General features: G+C 37.2%; 1 protein-coding gene across 1 annotated transcript; it reads right to left on the bottom strand.

Moving 5' to 3' along the window:
* Window positions 1-1,453: 1,453 nt before the first annotated feature.
* Window positions 1,454-13,251, bottom strand: LOC133754212 (zinc finger X-chromosomal protein-like). The gene is given in 6 exon segments (XM_062184721.1): window positions 1,454-4,299; window positions 5,049-5,189; window positions 5,686-5,838; window positions 6,383-6,526; window positions 6,760-6,909; window positions 12,973-13,251. Coding segments are annotated over 6 exon segments (2,019 nt in total). The 5' UTR covers window positions 13,220-13,251; the 3' UTR covers window positions 1,454-3,115.
* Between the last annotated feature and the right edge of the window lie 3,642 nt (window positions 13,252-16,893).

Below are 16,893 nucleotides of genomic sequence, written 5' to 3'. Positions count from 1 at the left end.
TCCTCAGGGTTGAGGGTGTGTCAAAGATGACACTCCCAGGTTAGGTGTGGTAAATCTCTCTTTCTTTTTTTGATTCAAAAGGGAAGTATTTGCACACAGCTGAACGTAATTGGAGGTAGTTAGCAGGCAAATGATATACCCACAGGAGCCAGAGATCAGAAGCTCTTTCCCAAGGACCACACAGGGAATCTGTGCTGCCCTCAGTGTGGGCTCCAATTCTCCTGCAGTCTCCCACTGGGTTGCCAAGTTAGATGTTAATCTCCTGTTATTTCACCCCTCCCCCCAGAGTCAGGTTTTTCTGCTAGGCTCAGGGCTGGTGCAGACCTGAGGTCGCCCTGCTTATGACGTATGTCCAAAATGGCGCCTGCTCTGTCTTGCTCACCTTTGAGAGGTGAGCGGAGAGAGAGAAACTTGTGTCGGTCACTTTTTAAATTTTTTTCCTATTTCTCTTCTAGTTAGCCTGGTGGACTTTTCCCCACGGAGTTTCAAGCCTCGTTCCCTCTAGCTTCCTCTTTCCGCTTGCCCGCTGGTATCTCAGGCTATTGAGGTTCGGCTCACCTCACGTTCCAGCGCTGGTGTGTTGAGTCTGTTGCTGGTGTCCCGAACTTGGGCTCTCACGCTCTCCACGCAGGTCCACTGTGAATCACTAGTTCTGGAAGTGTTTCCTCTGCTGTTTCATCCCCTACTCTTCCTTGACCCTGCAGTATCTCCACTTATATTAAACTTTCTTTCCCCCCGACTAATAGTGTGCTCCCTGCCTATTCCGCCATCTTGCCGCCCACCAGGGTGCCAGATTCTATCCTGGTTGCCCCTCTTCCAGGCCAGCTCTCTGCTGTGGCCCGGGAGTGCAGTGGAGGATGGTCCAAGTCCTTGGGCCCTGTACCTGCATGGGAGACCAGAAGAAACATCTGGCTCCTGCCTTCAGATCAGCACAATGCGCTGGCCACAGCGGCCATTGGAGGGTGAACCAACGGCAAAAAGGAAGACCTTTCTCTCTGTCTCTCTCTCTCTCACTATCCACTCTGCCTGTCAATATATATACATATAATATATATTATATTAAAAATAAAAATAAAAAAAAAACTTTGAATAACTCCAGCCTATGTGAGAAATAAGCCTTGTTGTATTAATCTTTCAATTCATTCTAAAATATAAGTATGTACTGATTTCCTCATCAATAAACTTCACAGAATGTTTTAAAATTCCTAAATAAATGTCTTATAAGCATTTTCTATTACCCAAGGAAAAAATTCAAATTCAAATAAGGTTTTAGAAGTAAATAAGAAACAGAGTTTTCAGAAACAGGACAGAGAATAACATTAAAAACTGGGAGAAGGTATGACTATGTTCTAAAAAGGAGTAAGATGTTCCAAAACAAAATCTATTCCAGGGCTTTGGCTGACATTAGGTTTAAATTCCCATATGCCCAGTGACTTTTAAGCTAGACTAAATTAATCTAGCATAATAGGGGCTGTTAAACACCACTTAGACTTCTAATCCTGTAAATACAGCTTCTGAATATAACTTAGTACCATATAGAAAGATGACAGATAAAAACTTAACGGTTATGATAAGTGGAATGAAGCAACTTAATGAAATCAGTTATCAAATGGGGAAGAAGTTTTCTAATTCCCTTGTGCGAAATATGTATGTGTAATACTCAACTGACGTAACTTAAAAAGTGGCTTCGGTTCTCCAAAATTCATATTCATATTCACCAAATCCTAGTGAGTTGCATTCACTTTATTAACTGAAAAATTACTTACTAACTGCTAAAAATGTTAACTCTCAAACATAAGATAAAACTGAAAGACCTGGTAGATTCCAACAATGCAACAGGATTTTAGTTACTAAAACCTACTTTTATCTTCCAATCAAAGCCAACTTGCATTTTAAATCTTTTTAAATTTTGCAAACTCTCTAAACAATGAAAAAGACTGGACTTGCAAATCCCAGGTGGTAACAAACACATGGAGCCATTACTTCTTTAATTGTCTCTTTTTTAAAATAGAGTTTCCTCACAGAATTCTCAACAGAAAACTGAATTAGCCTCCCAGAAGGAGACAAGATTTAAGGTATGAATGTGAAATTATATGAAAACATTTCACCTAGGAATACCTTACTTTCCATTTTTCAGTTATCAAAAATATTTAAAGAATAGCTTTGCCCTTTCCAGTGTCCTTATTTTCCTTCTAATTCTTCATGTGAATCAATGCTCTCAAGAACAAGTTTACCAAGCAGCTCTTAAAAATCATAACATCTTTCAAACTATTCCACATTTTATCAAATTTGAGATTGTCATTAAATATGTTTTGAGCAAACACACTCATATCTCAAATTCAGTGTACAGCATACACATCAAGTTGCAAAAAATCTTAGGAGCCACATTTACCTCTAAATTCAATCTTCAGTTAAGTCATGTTTTTAAAATATTATTCCAAGGTAAATCAACACAGATAGAATAAAAAAAAATACATGCCCTTGCAATATAATTTTTTATGTTGGCTATGTTGACAAAAGATGAAAGCACTGAAAAGAAAATGTAAGCTTTCTTTAGCTGCATATTTTGCCTATTAAACAAAATGAAAACCAAATACAAATCTAGTCAGTGTTCCATATGCTAGAGTTTCGAATTTAGTCTGTCAGGTAGTCTGAAAAGAACAGTAAGAAAGACAAGAAAATGATTTCCATGTTATAAGATGTGACATTAAAATCTCCCAGTTTATATTAGCAGATGCATCTATTAATGGAAAAAAATTTATGTGGGGGAAAACATCTTTACTGTTAGAGTTACCAATCTTACTTTGTCTTAGACAAGTACCATCACGGTGAACAGTGTAAATAGTTAAAACAGTAAAGCTCTAAAACTGTAAATTCAGTATAGATTGTGCGATTACCTTCTTGAAAGCAACCTAATTGTTGCCAGTTGCCCAAACTTATTAGAGGACTGAACAGCATTCAGAATATTCTTGAATAAAATATAAAGAAATGTTGGAATAATTGCTTTTGTACATAGCATAAATTAATACAGTATTTAAGTAAGTGATAGTAACTGTCTTTAACATGAAGTTTCTACGAACACCAGTTATTTTTTCAATCATCTCTGTAAGTACTGTTAGGACAGGCCAACTTCTTTATGATGTCGCATGATGTGCTGGTTCTTTTCTGAAGGTCTTCGGAACCCTTTCTTGCAGTACTCACATCGGTGAGGATAGTCTTTTGTATGATTAGAAATAACATGCCGTTTAAAGCCTGAGGCGTCTCTAGTGCTATACTCACAGTACTCACACTGATACACTTTCCTGCCACTGTGTGTCTTCATATGCTTTTTAAGTTCATTCTGTTGTCTAAATCCCTTTCTACATCTCTTACACCTAAATGGAAGATCTTTTGTGTGAACTGAGAGAATATGGCGACTCAGAACAAATGGATCTGCAATCTTAAAATCACAATGTCTACACTGATGCATTTTTTTACCCTTGTGAGCAGCCACATGTTTCTTAAGTTCTGAAGGCCGATGAAAGCCTTTATCACACATGTCACACTTGTGGGGGTAGTCCTTTGTGTGAACTGAAATAATGTGTCATTTCAAATCACTTGAGTTCGAACTCTTGTGATCACAATGCAAACACTGGTGTGTTTTGCTCTCTTGGTGGATAAGAGCATGCTGCTGCACCTCTTTGATATCGGAGAAAGTCAGAAGACAAATGTCACATTTGAATGGCATTTCTCTAGTATGCTTAGTTTTTACATGTGTTTTTAAATTAGAAGAGTCTGCAGACCTATATTCGCAGTACTGGCATTGGTATGGCTTCTCGCCAGTATGGATTCTCATGTGCTTTTTGAGCTCTGATGGGTGACGGAAACCTTTACCACACTCCACACAAAAATGAGGAAAGTTCTTGCTGTGGACTGCCAAGAGGTGGCGATTCAATAGCCCTTGTTCAGCCGTCTCATAATCACAGAATTTACACTTGTGCATTTTGTTAGCTACTTTTTCTTTATGAATCATTTTGTGAGTAACCAAAGCACCAGTATGAGAGAAATGCTTCCCGCACTCATCGCATTCAATAACCTTCTCTGTCTTGCTGGTCAGCTTGTGGCTTTCTAGATGGTTGTGTAAACTTAACTTTTTGTTGGTAGTATAGTCACAGTCAGTACAGTGATACTTCTTCTTGGTAAGGTGCTCAGGATGGTTTTTCATGTGCCTTTTCAAGAATCCTCTGGACTTAAACTTCTTCCCACAAATAATGCAAGGATAGACAGTCAAGGGATGTCCATCAGGGCCAATAATTATTGCTAAGAAAGCAAAAGAAGGGTGCATGAGTGATCAAACCAAGTTGCTTAGGTTTCTTCAAAATGCAACATGATTTAAACATTCTTGGAAAAAACACTCAAATTAATAGTATTCCTTTTACTGCCGGGCAACATGAGACAGTCTGAGTAATTAAAAAAAAAAAACTGTTCTGCTCAGATGATTCAATTGACCTGACTCCCTCGAGTTTAAGGAAAAAAAATCAAACAATGACAAAACTACATCAGTTTAGGAACGTGCAGAGAATCATTTCTAAAAATAAAGTCCAACATTTCTACTTATAGATCATTTCTAGTAAAATTTAGGCTGACAGTAAGACTTAACCATATATATGACAATTCTCTCTAAAGTGTCAATCAGTATACAAATCAATCCAGGAAAGGAATATGGCCCCTGAACAACTTAAGTACATATATTCTGCTCATCTGTAAATTATGCTTGCCTTCTGACATATTTATATTATTCATGTAAACATATTTTACAAATTGTTATTTCACTGAATCCTGAGATTTTTCACCCTGTCTCAAATTATGATCCAAAACCTGCTTCTTTCTTATCTAAAAAAATCATTCATGAATATCACTGAATTCTGAAAATTGTATTTTCAAATTCTATATACCAAAGCTGCAAGCTAGTGGCTAAAATGCCATCATGACAGTTCTGTGGATACATACTAGAGTTTCATCTGAGAGCTCGCAGAACACACTGCGTGGTGGAACTTGTGTGCCCTCACCTGTTTGGTACTGCCTGGAATCAGGTCTTCTCCTTTTCTTTGGTTTTTGTTTAGCCAGTCTGCCAAGGCCAGCAGACTCATCTATGTGCAAGAGGGCACTGGCAGTGCCATTTCCGTTTTCAATTCCATCAGAATTATTACCTAACGATGTGCATTAAAAAACAAAATTATACAGTCTTATAAATGATAAAGAATTAGGAATTCCTTATTAACTACAACAATGAGAAATAAGCCATGATACTCATGAATGACAGAAATTCCCTAATTTAGGTAAAGGGTTTAATGGGCATGTTTATAGCAAGATCACAAAAAATGCCTAGCTTCCAATTTCAGCATTCACTTTTGCCCCACAGTTTTCGGGGTTGTCTCCCAAAATTGTAACGTCATAAGCTACATAAACTCAATATAAAAAATCTGAGTTTAAAAGCCCATACAGTAATATATGAAACATCACAACAGAAATATAGAATAAGATTAAATGAAGTCAACAAAATATGAAATTTTTCTTTCCTTTTGCTTAAATTACCACTCCAATAAACTTCATACTTCTGAAATCTATAAAACTATGGAAATTATTTTCCAGCAATAAACTGATTGCTCAAGAAGTATGAATCCACATAGCTGGCATGTGACCCACCATAAGCAGCTGCCCATGCTATTGGCATGAAGGTTTTGATTTCATTGTCATCCATTTGTTGTTCATGTACAGCAGCAGCAGCTGCTGCAACAGCAGCATCTTCCTCTCCTACAATCACTTCCCTATAAACTTCATCAGCAATTTCAGCAACATCTAAGTGGAAAATTATAAAAGCTTTGTGATTAGGTTTACAGAGATTACACAAGAAAAATATATTATCAGGAAAACACAGCAATAAATATTCAATAATTATTGGTTTTCCCTGTGTAGTTTTTTTGGTACATAATTTGAGAGACACACAAACAGATGGCCACAAGCCTATATACTTGTTCATTTTCCAAATGCCTGTATTAGCTTTAGCCTATGTGTATGGCAAGGACTCAAATACTTGAACATCATATCCTGTCCCCAGTGGTATGCATCAGTGGGGAAACTGGGAGTATAGCCAGGTTTGGAGTTCAAGTTAGGCACTCTGATATGGGACTCTGGTGTTTTAACTGCTGGGCCAAATGCTGTTCCTCATAATCTGTTTATAAAACAACAATCTAAGCTTACATTAAAGTGATGTCTCTCCTTGGAGTATGACAGCATAAAAAAATCTCTAAAACAGTGCCGTTTCTTTCCTTCAGAGATTGCTTGCACTAAAAAGTTGAATAGAAACATAAACATATCTCCCATTGAGAGCCCCCCTGCTTACTTAGATCTTCATCTTCTTGTTGAGACTCATCAACAGCCATATAAACCATCTTTTCCCTGGGAACACGAATACTGCTGTTCTGATCAAGTAATTCGACTCCATGATCATTATCAGGCTCACTCTCTACAATGTCTACAGTTCCACCTTTCAGGGAAGAAGACAGCTCTAAGAATTTATTTCAAATTTTGTTTGACCCATTTCATTTATTAGCTTTTACAATGTTTTTATAACATTAAAAGTAACTCTTAAAGTGTTGGAAAAGATTTCAAATTTTCCATCTGACATAATTATATAAGAAAGTAAAAAATCTCAGGAAAAAGTTCATCATATTAAACTATTTGGAACAGGATAAATAAAATGCTTAAATCTCCCCTTACCTAAGTCATCCTCTCCAGTGTCAGCTTTAAAAATGTACACTTTGATCACTTCAGGGCAAGTGCCATCTACTTTACAAGGATTCATTTCTGCCTCTGCATCCATGGTCACTCCAGAGGAATTTTCGTATTCTATTTTACCCGCATCATCCACTGAAATGGCAAAAAATACATCCTGAACAATAACAGATATTTAAGGAAGATGATGGTATTTTTAAGAGGTCTTTTTGTGAATGTAATATTTAATCTGGCTTACATAAAAGTGGTTGATTTTTACCATGAGATGTATTTCATGTAAAAAAATTTCACATAAACTCCTAATAATTCAAGACACGAAAGGAAATATTTCATCCTTGCTATCCCTAAGTCAAATGACGACTATGTGTTACAGATTTTTTAAAGATCTTAGAAGCAATATCCTAGCAGTAAAACCAGCACTTAGAAAAGAACTACACCTTAATACCATTTCATCTTATCTGCTTCTGTTGAATCACAAATTTTTAAAGAATCAAACTACAACTGTCAGGATGGTACACTACAGTGAGACAGTTAATGTAAACTGCCTTAAAATTGTAGTAACAAAGAACTTTTAAGCTTTAGAGTAAGATCTCTCCAAAATAAAAAAAGCATATCTGAAAATTAATAATGCTGCTAATAATTACTTTTGGCAAGGTATCTTACAATTGTATCAAACACACCCACACATGACACCATTCAAATGCAATTTTCAGTGTGAAGCTTATGTGCCATATTCTTTTTCTTAATACTGGTTCCCACAATTTGCCTATCTTCAAAAATTGCCTGGACTCAGAAAATCAGATTGTTGTTAAAGTGACTTATCACTGCCCACCCCGGGAAAAAAAATTCAATTGTGTGTCATCTCTCTGTCTTCCAAATACTTTCAAATACCCCAAGATACTGCTCTGGTTAAGCCCGTCAAAATAAAAATCCAGTAAATTTTTTCTTCTATAGTACTTCTAATACCTAATAGATCCTTCTTCTATTAAATGAAATACAAACCACAGCCATGCAACTAAATAAAATCTTCCCTAACAATTTTCCACCTTCTGTCTTACTTATTACCCTTGCATCACAAGCCTCATATCTCACATACCCTAAGTTTAAGAACTATGATTGAATTTTGCATTAAATGAAAAATACTTTTTTGTTGAGATGGATGGAATAAATATTTAGTAAAAGAGATCAAATGTGTTTAAAACCAAATCATTTCATCAGTTTGCACCCAAACAGAAACACAAAGTGTAAAAATACTGTTTCACTACTAGTTATAGCATCACTGTACATTAGACAACACATTAAGGACAGATCCCACATGAGATGCAAGTACATAGTGACTCCTGTTGCTGACTTAACAATTTGACACTCTTGTTTATGGTGTCAGTAATCTCCCTAGGCTCTAGTCATGAGCTGTCAAGGCTATGGAAGCCTTTAGAGTTTGCCGACTTTGATCTTATTCCAATAGGGTCATAGTCAAAGTGGAAGTTCTCTCCTCCCTTCGGAGAAAGGTACCTCCTTCTTTGATGGCCCCATTCTTTCCACTGGGATCTCACTCACAGAGATCTGTCAGTTAGGTCTTCTTTTTTTTTCTTTTCCATGGTGTCTTGGCTTTCCATGCCTACAATACTCTCATGGGCTCTTCAGCCATATCCAAATGGCTTAAGGGCTGATTCTGAGGCTAGAGTGTTGTTTAGGACATCTGCCATTCTACGAGTCTGCTGTGTATCCCACTTCCCATGATGGATCGTTCTCTCCCTTTTTGATTTTATCAGTTAGTATTAGCAGACACTTGTTTGTGTAATCCCTTTGATTCTTAGACCTATCAGAGCCATCAATTGTGAACTGAAATTGATCACTTGGACTAGTGAGATGGCATTGGTACATGCCACCTTGATGGGACTGTATTGGAATCCCCTGGCACATTTCTAACTCTAACTAAATTTCTAACTCTAACTAAATCTTTACTAATTGTATACAGAATCGATCTTCTATATATAAAGATAATTGGAAATGAAAAAAAACCTGGTGTTAAATTGGAAATGGCATAGAAAATTAATTAATTTTAAAAAAATATTATGTAGGAACTGTCTTTAATGTGCTGTACACTCTTATTTAATGCTATAACTAGTACTCCAACAGTATTTTTTCACTTTGTGTTGCTATATGGGGGCAAACTGTTGAAATCTTTACTTAATATATATAAACTGATCTTCTGTATATAAAGAGAATTGAAAATGAATCTTGATGTGAATGGAAGGGAAGAGGGGGTAGGAAAAGGGAGGGTTGTGGGTGGGAGGGAAGTTATGGGAGGGGGAAATCTATTGTAACCCATAAGCTGTACTTTGGAAATTTATATTCATTAAGTAAAAGTTTAATAAATGAAAAAAAACATATCATTTGAACCATTAACAGAATTTACAATATCAGAATTTCTGTACCTCTGCAATAAATACAAGTAAAAAAAAACTGATGGGAGAATTTTTAATGAAAATCTCCAAAATTTTTTCTATCAAATTTAACAAAACTGTGTAATAACACAGCTGACCTCTCTATTCCCTTCAACATTTTCTCCATTTCTATGCTCCTCTTTTCATTTCATTTTACTCAGCTGCTGGAATTACAAATTTGCATGATGCAACTTTTCCTTCAGCACATAAGTCTATACAAATTATTCATTATAAAAACTAAGCAACATGAATATTCTTTCTTAAACATAAGACTACTGGGGCCAAGGCTCTGGCACAGTAGGTTAATCCTCCATTGTCAGTGCTGTCATCCCATATGGACATGGGTTCTAGTCCCAGTTATTCCTCTTCTGATGCAGCTCTCTGCTATGGCCTGGGAAAGCAGCAGAGAATGGACCAAGTGCTTGAGCCCCTGCAATCATGTGGGAGAACTGAAGTAAGCCTCTGGTTCCTGGCTTGAGATCAGCCTAGCTCCAGAAGTCACAGACATTTGGGGAGTGAAATAGTGGATTAAAAACCTTTCTCTCTCTCTCTCTGACTAGAACTCTACCTCTCAAATAAATAAAATCTTAAAAAAAATCCATGAATCTTCAGTGGACTCTGTTTCGCATTTTTCCCTTAAAGTTCCACCACTACCTATCTGTGGATCAAGAATTGAAAGCCCATGTATCTAACATCCCACAAGTAAATCCATAAACTTTGTCTTCCCTGCATATTATGAGAAAAGTAGTTTTGCTTGTTCTATAAAACTAACTTCTCTACTCAGGTTCCATATCACATCCTCCCTTTACAGTTTTAACACCACTTACTGATCCATGACTCTACATGACTATTTCTACTAGGAAACAAGTAAGATTTCCCCCCTGCCTTGAGTCAACAATAAAACAAAAAAACTCACCTTCTTGTGAGCTCATTTCACAGAACTTCACACGATTGTTTCATTTTTTTTTAATTATTCACACTACACACTCTCTAAACTCACAATCAGGTTTTTGGCTGATTTCATTAAAAGTGTTGGCTGAAATTACATAAGAGGATTTCTCAGTCCTCATCTGACTTGTTCTTTAACCCAGCAACTGACACATTTACTCTGCACTTTCCTGAATTGAGTGTCTCCTAGATCATACTTGCAAGTCAAAAACTCTTGATCGAGTTTTCACTTTTTTTCTTTTTTTTTGAAGATTCACTTATTTATTTGAAATAGTTACACAAGACACGAGAGGCAGAGAGAGGGAGAGACCATCCACTGGTTCACTCCCCAACTGGCTGCAACAGCCAGAGCTATGCTAACCCAGGAGCCAGGAGCTTCCTCCACATCTCCCACACAGGTGCAGGAGCCCAAGGACTTGCGTTATTATCTACTGCTTTCGCAGGCCACAGTAGAGAGCTGGATCGAAAGTGGAGCAGCAGGGACTCAAACTGGTGCCTATTTGGGATGCTGCCACTGCAGGTGCCGGTTTTACCCGCTACAACACAGGGCCAGTCCCCGAAATCTCCAGCACATAAACAACCCATTTATTACTTTTATATTTGTGTAGCCCTATTACAATCAGTGACCAAGAGGAAATGGAATGTTCCTCTGTTTTGATTAGTCTGTAACACTGCCTGACATTAATAACTATCCAACATTAATTTGAAGTAGAGTGTTCATGTTTACCTACAATTCAAGATGCTACATTTTAAAATATTCTTAATATTTTAGAAAACATGGGGCTAGAATTGCATATTTCAACTGCTATATGAGGTTAAAAATTAACATATTTACATATTGTATTATGCCAAATACTTTGTTTTGCAGAAATCTATTGTTACATTACTTCAATGTTTTGTCCAATATTATATTAGTTAAAAAACTGTTACCCATTGTTTTACCAGCTTTTGAAGTCTTGAGTCGTTTCCAATATTTATCCTTTGGTTTTCACCATTAATTACCAAACAGCAAGCCCATCACTCACAGATGCTAAAATCCTAAAATTGTGGACACTTGAATGTCAATTTTGACTTGAGTAAATTTAGAGGTAAAAAATTCTTAGGCTATAGTTGTCTCAGAACTTTTATATAGTTACTGTTTCATGGTATTTTTATATGGGAAACCACCTAGTACACTAATCTAACTGTAATTATGATTTGGTGATTTTATCATTCCATCAATTTCTTAACAGAATAACAAATTGCCTCCACAGATTCCAATGTTTTACACTGAGACACACATAAAATTCAACACCTTTACAATGTAAAGTGTAATTCAGTGGTTTTTAAAAATTTAGTTATTAGAATTATCATTAATTTCCATGTATTTCCATTCTGCCCCATCATCCCCCAAAACACTTTTGTATCCTTCGGAACTAAGAACCTTTTTCTCTTCCAATATCCATCCAACCCTCCATCTATTCATCCATCTGAAATGCAGAGTGACTGAAAGAAGATGTAAAGGAAGGAGAGAAATAGAGATCTCTTCCATCAGCTTGTTCACTCTTGAAATGTTCACTATACTCAAGGCTAGGCAAGGCTGAGGCCAGCAGCCAAGCATTCAAAATAGGTCTTCTACATGGGTGCCAGGGGTCAACTAGCTGAGCCTTACTTTTTTTTTCTATTCGTGGTGGGGGTGGGATTTTGTATGTGGGCAAAGGAGAGAGACAGAGAAAAGAGAGAGAGAACCCACCCATGGCTCAGCATTTTCCAAATGCCCATGACAGGTGGTTAATTAGAAGTTAATTATATAACCAGGTAGAAGGTGACCACCGTGTAAATTCGGCATTAATGTAGATAGCACAGCATATTTAAATAACGGAATCAAAAATACCAAAGATTTTATGACAACTCCTACGTAAACAAAACTATGCGCAATAATATTCAGGTTACTGAAATGCTTAAACAGTCAAGAAAATCAACATCCCATAGGTATCAATCAGTAAGACAAGATTAAAGCGTACATGAGGAGCTGGAGTTAAGAACACAGAGTTATTAAGCCACCATCTGCAATGAAGCATCCCTCACAGGCACCATTCAGTGTCCCAGCTCTTCCATGTCCAATCCAATTCCTTGCTCATGAGCCTGAGAAAGCAGCAGCAGACAGTCCATGTCCTTGGGCCTCTGTAGCTAAGTGGGAGACTCATGTAATTCTGGGCTCCTGGCTTTGGCCTGACCCAGTCCTGGCTGTTGTGGCTTTTTGGGGTGTGGATCAGAAAATGGAAGATCTCTCTTTGTCTCTCCCTCTGTATCTGTAACTCTGCCTTTCAAAATGAGTAAATATTAACCTCTAACCAAACTGAGACATACATAAACTACCTGCTTATCTATGGCCATTTCATTTCAAGAAATGCAACTGATAATTGCAAAGCCAATCATGTATTAAAAAAAACATTATGTTGAAGGGAAAAGGGATGATATCAGAAAGTACAGAAGTGACTGCACCAAAAAAAGAAAAAGACAAGATACATTTCAAGTTGAATGTCATTCACATTTCACTTGTAATTCTGATGACTAAAAAATAAAACACTTTTTATGATTCCATGAACTTCAGTCATTTTTTACTCTTTTTCTTTCTCATCTTTCTGTTTCATTCTTAGGCAGAAATACTGTGTACAATTTTACTTAATTATTGCTTATCTCACATGGCATATATATTTATGATATTAAGCTTCATTTTACAGAAATTTAAGTAAAACAAATTTCACCACTGAAAGAAAGTTTTAAAAAATGCGTTTAAAATTCACTGAGCTCCAAGACTTACAGGAAATCATAAGGTAGTCTTCACAGTTGCCTTTATCATCTTGTTGGTCCACAGGGATTCCATTGGCATCTAAGACTGCTTCAGAGGCACAATCTGCTACCAATACTTCTTCTGAAACTATGTCGGTGGTGAGAGGATCAGTGACGATTTCTGCATCTACTACACTATCATGTACTATGTGTTCAATGTGTGCAACAGAAGACACATGTATAGATTCATTTGTCAAGACATGTTCAGGCATAGACATTGAGTCTGAAGTAATCCTAGAGCCTAAAACATCTTCTGAGACTGGATTTCTGTGTAAGTGTTCATCAGATATTGATCTGTAACTCAAATACAAAGACAGAGACAGATGTCTGAATTCCTTCATTACAAGATTTTGAGGAAAACTCCAAAACCTCTTTTGAAGCCTGCATTATCCCTGAAGGGAGGTAGTAGGCTGTGATACTCAGGGAGGTGTGTGAGGAATTTTATTGTTTCTTTTTCTAGTTTTGGAATTAAGGTGATGCTGGCTTCACAGGAGAAGTTTGGGATGTTTCCCACCCTTTCAATTGCTTTGAACAGTTTAAGAAGGATCGGGATCCATTTTTTGGTAGAATTCAGCAATGAAACCTTCTGGTCCTGGGTTATTATTTGTTGGCTCTTTATTACTGATTCAATTTACATTTTGGTTATTGGTTTGTTTGGGTTTTCTATGTCTTCATAACTCAGTTTTGGTGCATTGTGTCTTACAATCTGTTGATTTCATCTAGATTTTCCAACTTGTTGACATATCTCTCTATTTATAGTAATTCCTGGTGATTCTTCTAAGTTATGTGGCACCCTTTATAGCATCTAAATTTTTACTTTATTAATTTGGGTTTTCCACATTTTTTAGTTGTGCCAATTGTTTTATAATTTTATCTACGTTTTTAAAAAAACTCACAAGGAATCTTTTGTATATTCCTTTTTCTATGTTTTTTTATTATTTCCCCTTGCTAATTTTGGATTTGGCTTCTTCTTATCTAGATACAAGAGACACATGGCTAGGTCATTTATTTGATACCTGTCCAGTTTCTTTTTTAAAATATTTATTTATTTATATGCGAGGGCTACAGAGAGAGAGAGAGAGAGCTGCAGAGAGAGAGAGAGAGAGAGAGAGATATTCTTCCAACTGCTGGTTCACTCCCCAATTGGCTGCAAGGGCTGGAGCTGTGCCAACCTGAAGCCAGGGGCCAGGAGCTTCTTAAGGGTCTCCCATGTTGGTACAGTGGCCCAGATACTTGGGCCATCTTCCGCTGCTTTTTCAGGTGCATTAGACAGTAGCTGGATTAGAAGAGGAGCACCTGGGACTCAAACTGGCACCCATTTGGGAAGTTGAAGATGCAGGTTTTGCTTTTCCAGCTATGGCACAGCACTACCCAGTCCAATTTTTTATGTATGCACTAATTGCTACAAACTTTCCTCTTAACCTTGCTTTTTTTGTATCCCAGTTGATATGCTGTTGTGTTGTCTTCATTCATGACTAATAATTTTTCATTTTCATTTGATTTCTTCCTTGACCCATTGTTTATTTGGAGCATGCTTTTCAGTTTTCTTGCATTCACGCATTTTCTAGGGTTCCTTAAACTGTCCATTTCCAAGTTAAATTCCATTGTATTCAGAACAATTTCATTTTTAAAAAATTTTATGACGTTTTCTGGCATAGGGCAGAATGCATCCTTGATAGAGTTCCAGGTATTGGGGAAGAGTGTATGAATTCTGCAGCTGTGGGATGACAAGTTCTGTAGATATCAATTAGGTCCACTTGGTCAATAGTATAAATTAGCTCTGTTGTTTATCTGTTGATTTTTTTCCTCATTGATCTCTCCACTGGTGAAAATGGGGTGTTGAAGTCTTCCATTATTATTATAATGGAGTCTACATCTTCCTTTATATCCATTAACATTTATTTTAAATGGTCACGCACTCTAGCAATGGGTTCAAATATATTTAGTACATCACATTTTTCTGTTGAATTGATTCTATAATCATTACATAATGCCCTTAGTTGTCTAATGGTATTTGTGTTAAAGTCTACTTTGTGTCATACTAAGGTGGCTATTCCTGCTTGTTTTTTATTTCCATTGGCATGGAATATATTTGTCTATGCTTTCACTTTCAGTCTGAGAGTATGTTAGTGAGTTGTGTTTCTTAATTTCCCCCAATTAACGTAAAAAGAACAGATTTTTGGCATTCCATAGGTACAAGAAAGCAAACATGCTTTCCTCACTGCTCTAACATCCACCCCAGCTCTCTTCTCTCTCTCTTTCCACTTACTTTATGAAAGATGTTTGCAATGCCAAAAAATTTTTAAACACAGTACTTTTTAAAAGATTTTTTGTATTTGAGAGTCAGAGTTACACAGAGAGAGGAGAAGCAGAGAGAACTCTATCTGAGAGTTCTTCCAACTGCTGGTTCATCCCCCAGCTGGCTGCAATGGCTGGAGCTGCGGCAGAAGCCAGGAACTTCTTACGGGTCTCCCACATGGGTGCAGAGGCCCAAGCACTTGGGCCATCTTCTACTGCTTTGCCAGGCCATAGCAGAGAGCTGGATTCAAAGTGAAGCACCTGGTTCTTGAACCGGCACCCATATGGGATGCTGGCGCTTCAGGCCAGGGCATTAGCCTGCTGCACCACAGCCTGGCCTCTAATGCTAAAATTTTAACCCACTCTATTCACAGGCTGAATTTGTCACTAATCATAATATTCAACAAGTAAAAAGTACGAAGACCACAGTGCAACAGGAATATAAACAAGAGCTAAATATGACACTCATATCTGAAAATGACTATTTCACTCCTATACATTTTTGCTATTTTATGTTACCTGTCACATGGCAGAGAACACATATCATATTTGGTTTTTTGAGACTAGTTTGCATCCATTTTGTTGCAGTGGTATTCTGTGGAGCATACATGCATCATACTTTCTATACCCCTTCATCAGGTAGTGGATATGTTGGGGGTTGATTTAATCTCTTTGCTTGTAAATTGAGACTCAATAAACATGGAGGTACAAATAATACTATTGTCTGCTGATTTCATTTCATTTTGGTAAATTCCAGGAGCCAGAGGGCTGATCATATGCCACATGTATTTCAGAGTTCTGAGCAATCTCCATGCTATCTTGTTTGATGATTTCAGAATAATAGTCTTCTAACTATAGTGAAATGAAACATCTTTGTGGTTTTGATTTGCATTTCCATGATACATACTGATCCTGAACACTGTTTCAAGTGTCTGTTGGCCATTTTATTACCTTCTGTATCTGGTTCTCTGTGGCTCTGCCTTTCAAAGGAAAAGGAAAATTAAAAAAAAAACATATTTCATGATAAGCCATGTTACAGACAAAATTGGTTGGGAGACACCAGTGTGAGTCTAAGTTGGGTCAAGGACTTGTTACACTTGGAGCTCGCTCCTCTTGCTGTCCTTGGCCAAAGCTCAACAAGAGGTGGTGATGCCTTAAAACTGAGCCAGCTGTTATTCTTCAATTACAAAAACTTCAGCATTTGCTCAGAGGGAGGAGGTGAAGAGCTATGCCTGAAAACTCTGCTTTTCTGTCTATTTGATGCTGAGACCATGAGGACTTCCTGGGATAGAGACAGTGTCTGTCAGTCTAGGCGTTTGTACACCTCAGCCACTTTCACATTCCAGTGGGACTTGCTGTGCTAGTGTTTGCTAGGTGTGACTAAGGCCCACTATTAGTTGACTGGAAGATTATCCTTGTCTTTGCAGATGGACCTCAGACCACCAGTTAAAGAAATGGAGAACAAAGATTCAGTTTCATGCAGAAAGTGGCTGTAGAAAATAGCAATGGCTCTTACCTACTTGCCGAGACTGCTAGTCAACCTGCAGATTTTAGATGGACCGGTCCCATAATTACCTGAGCTGATTACTTGTAA

This window comes from Lepus europaeus, chromosome Y, assembly GCF_033115175.1.
Source record: "Lepus europaeus isolate LE1 chromosome Y, mLepTim1.pri, whole genome shotgun sequence".
In the NCBI taxonomy this organism is placed as follows: domain Eukaryota; kingdom Metazoa; phylum Chordata; class Mammalia; order Lagomorpha; family Leporidae; genus Lepus; species Lepus europaeus.
The sequence above is the reverse complement of the archived record's forward strand: the minus strand, read 5'-3'. Positions and strand labels throughout refer to the sequence as shown.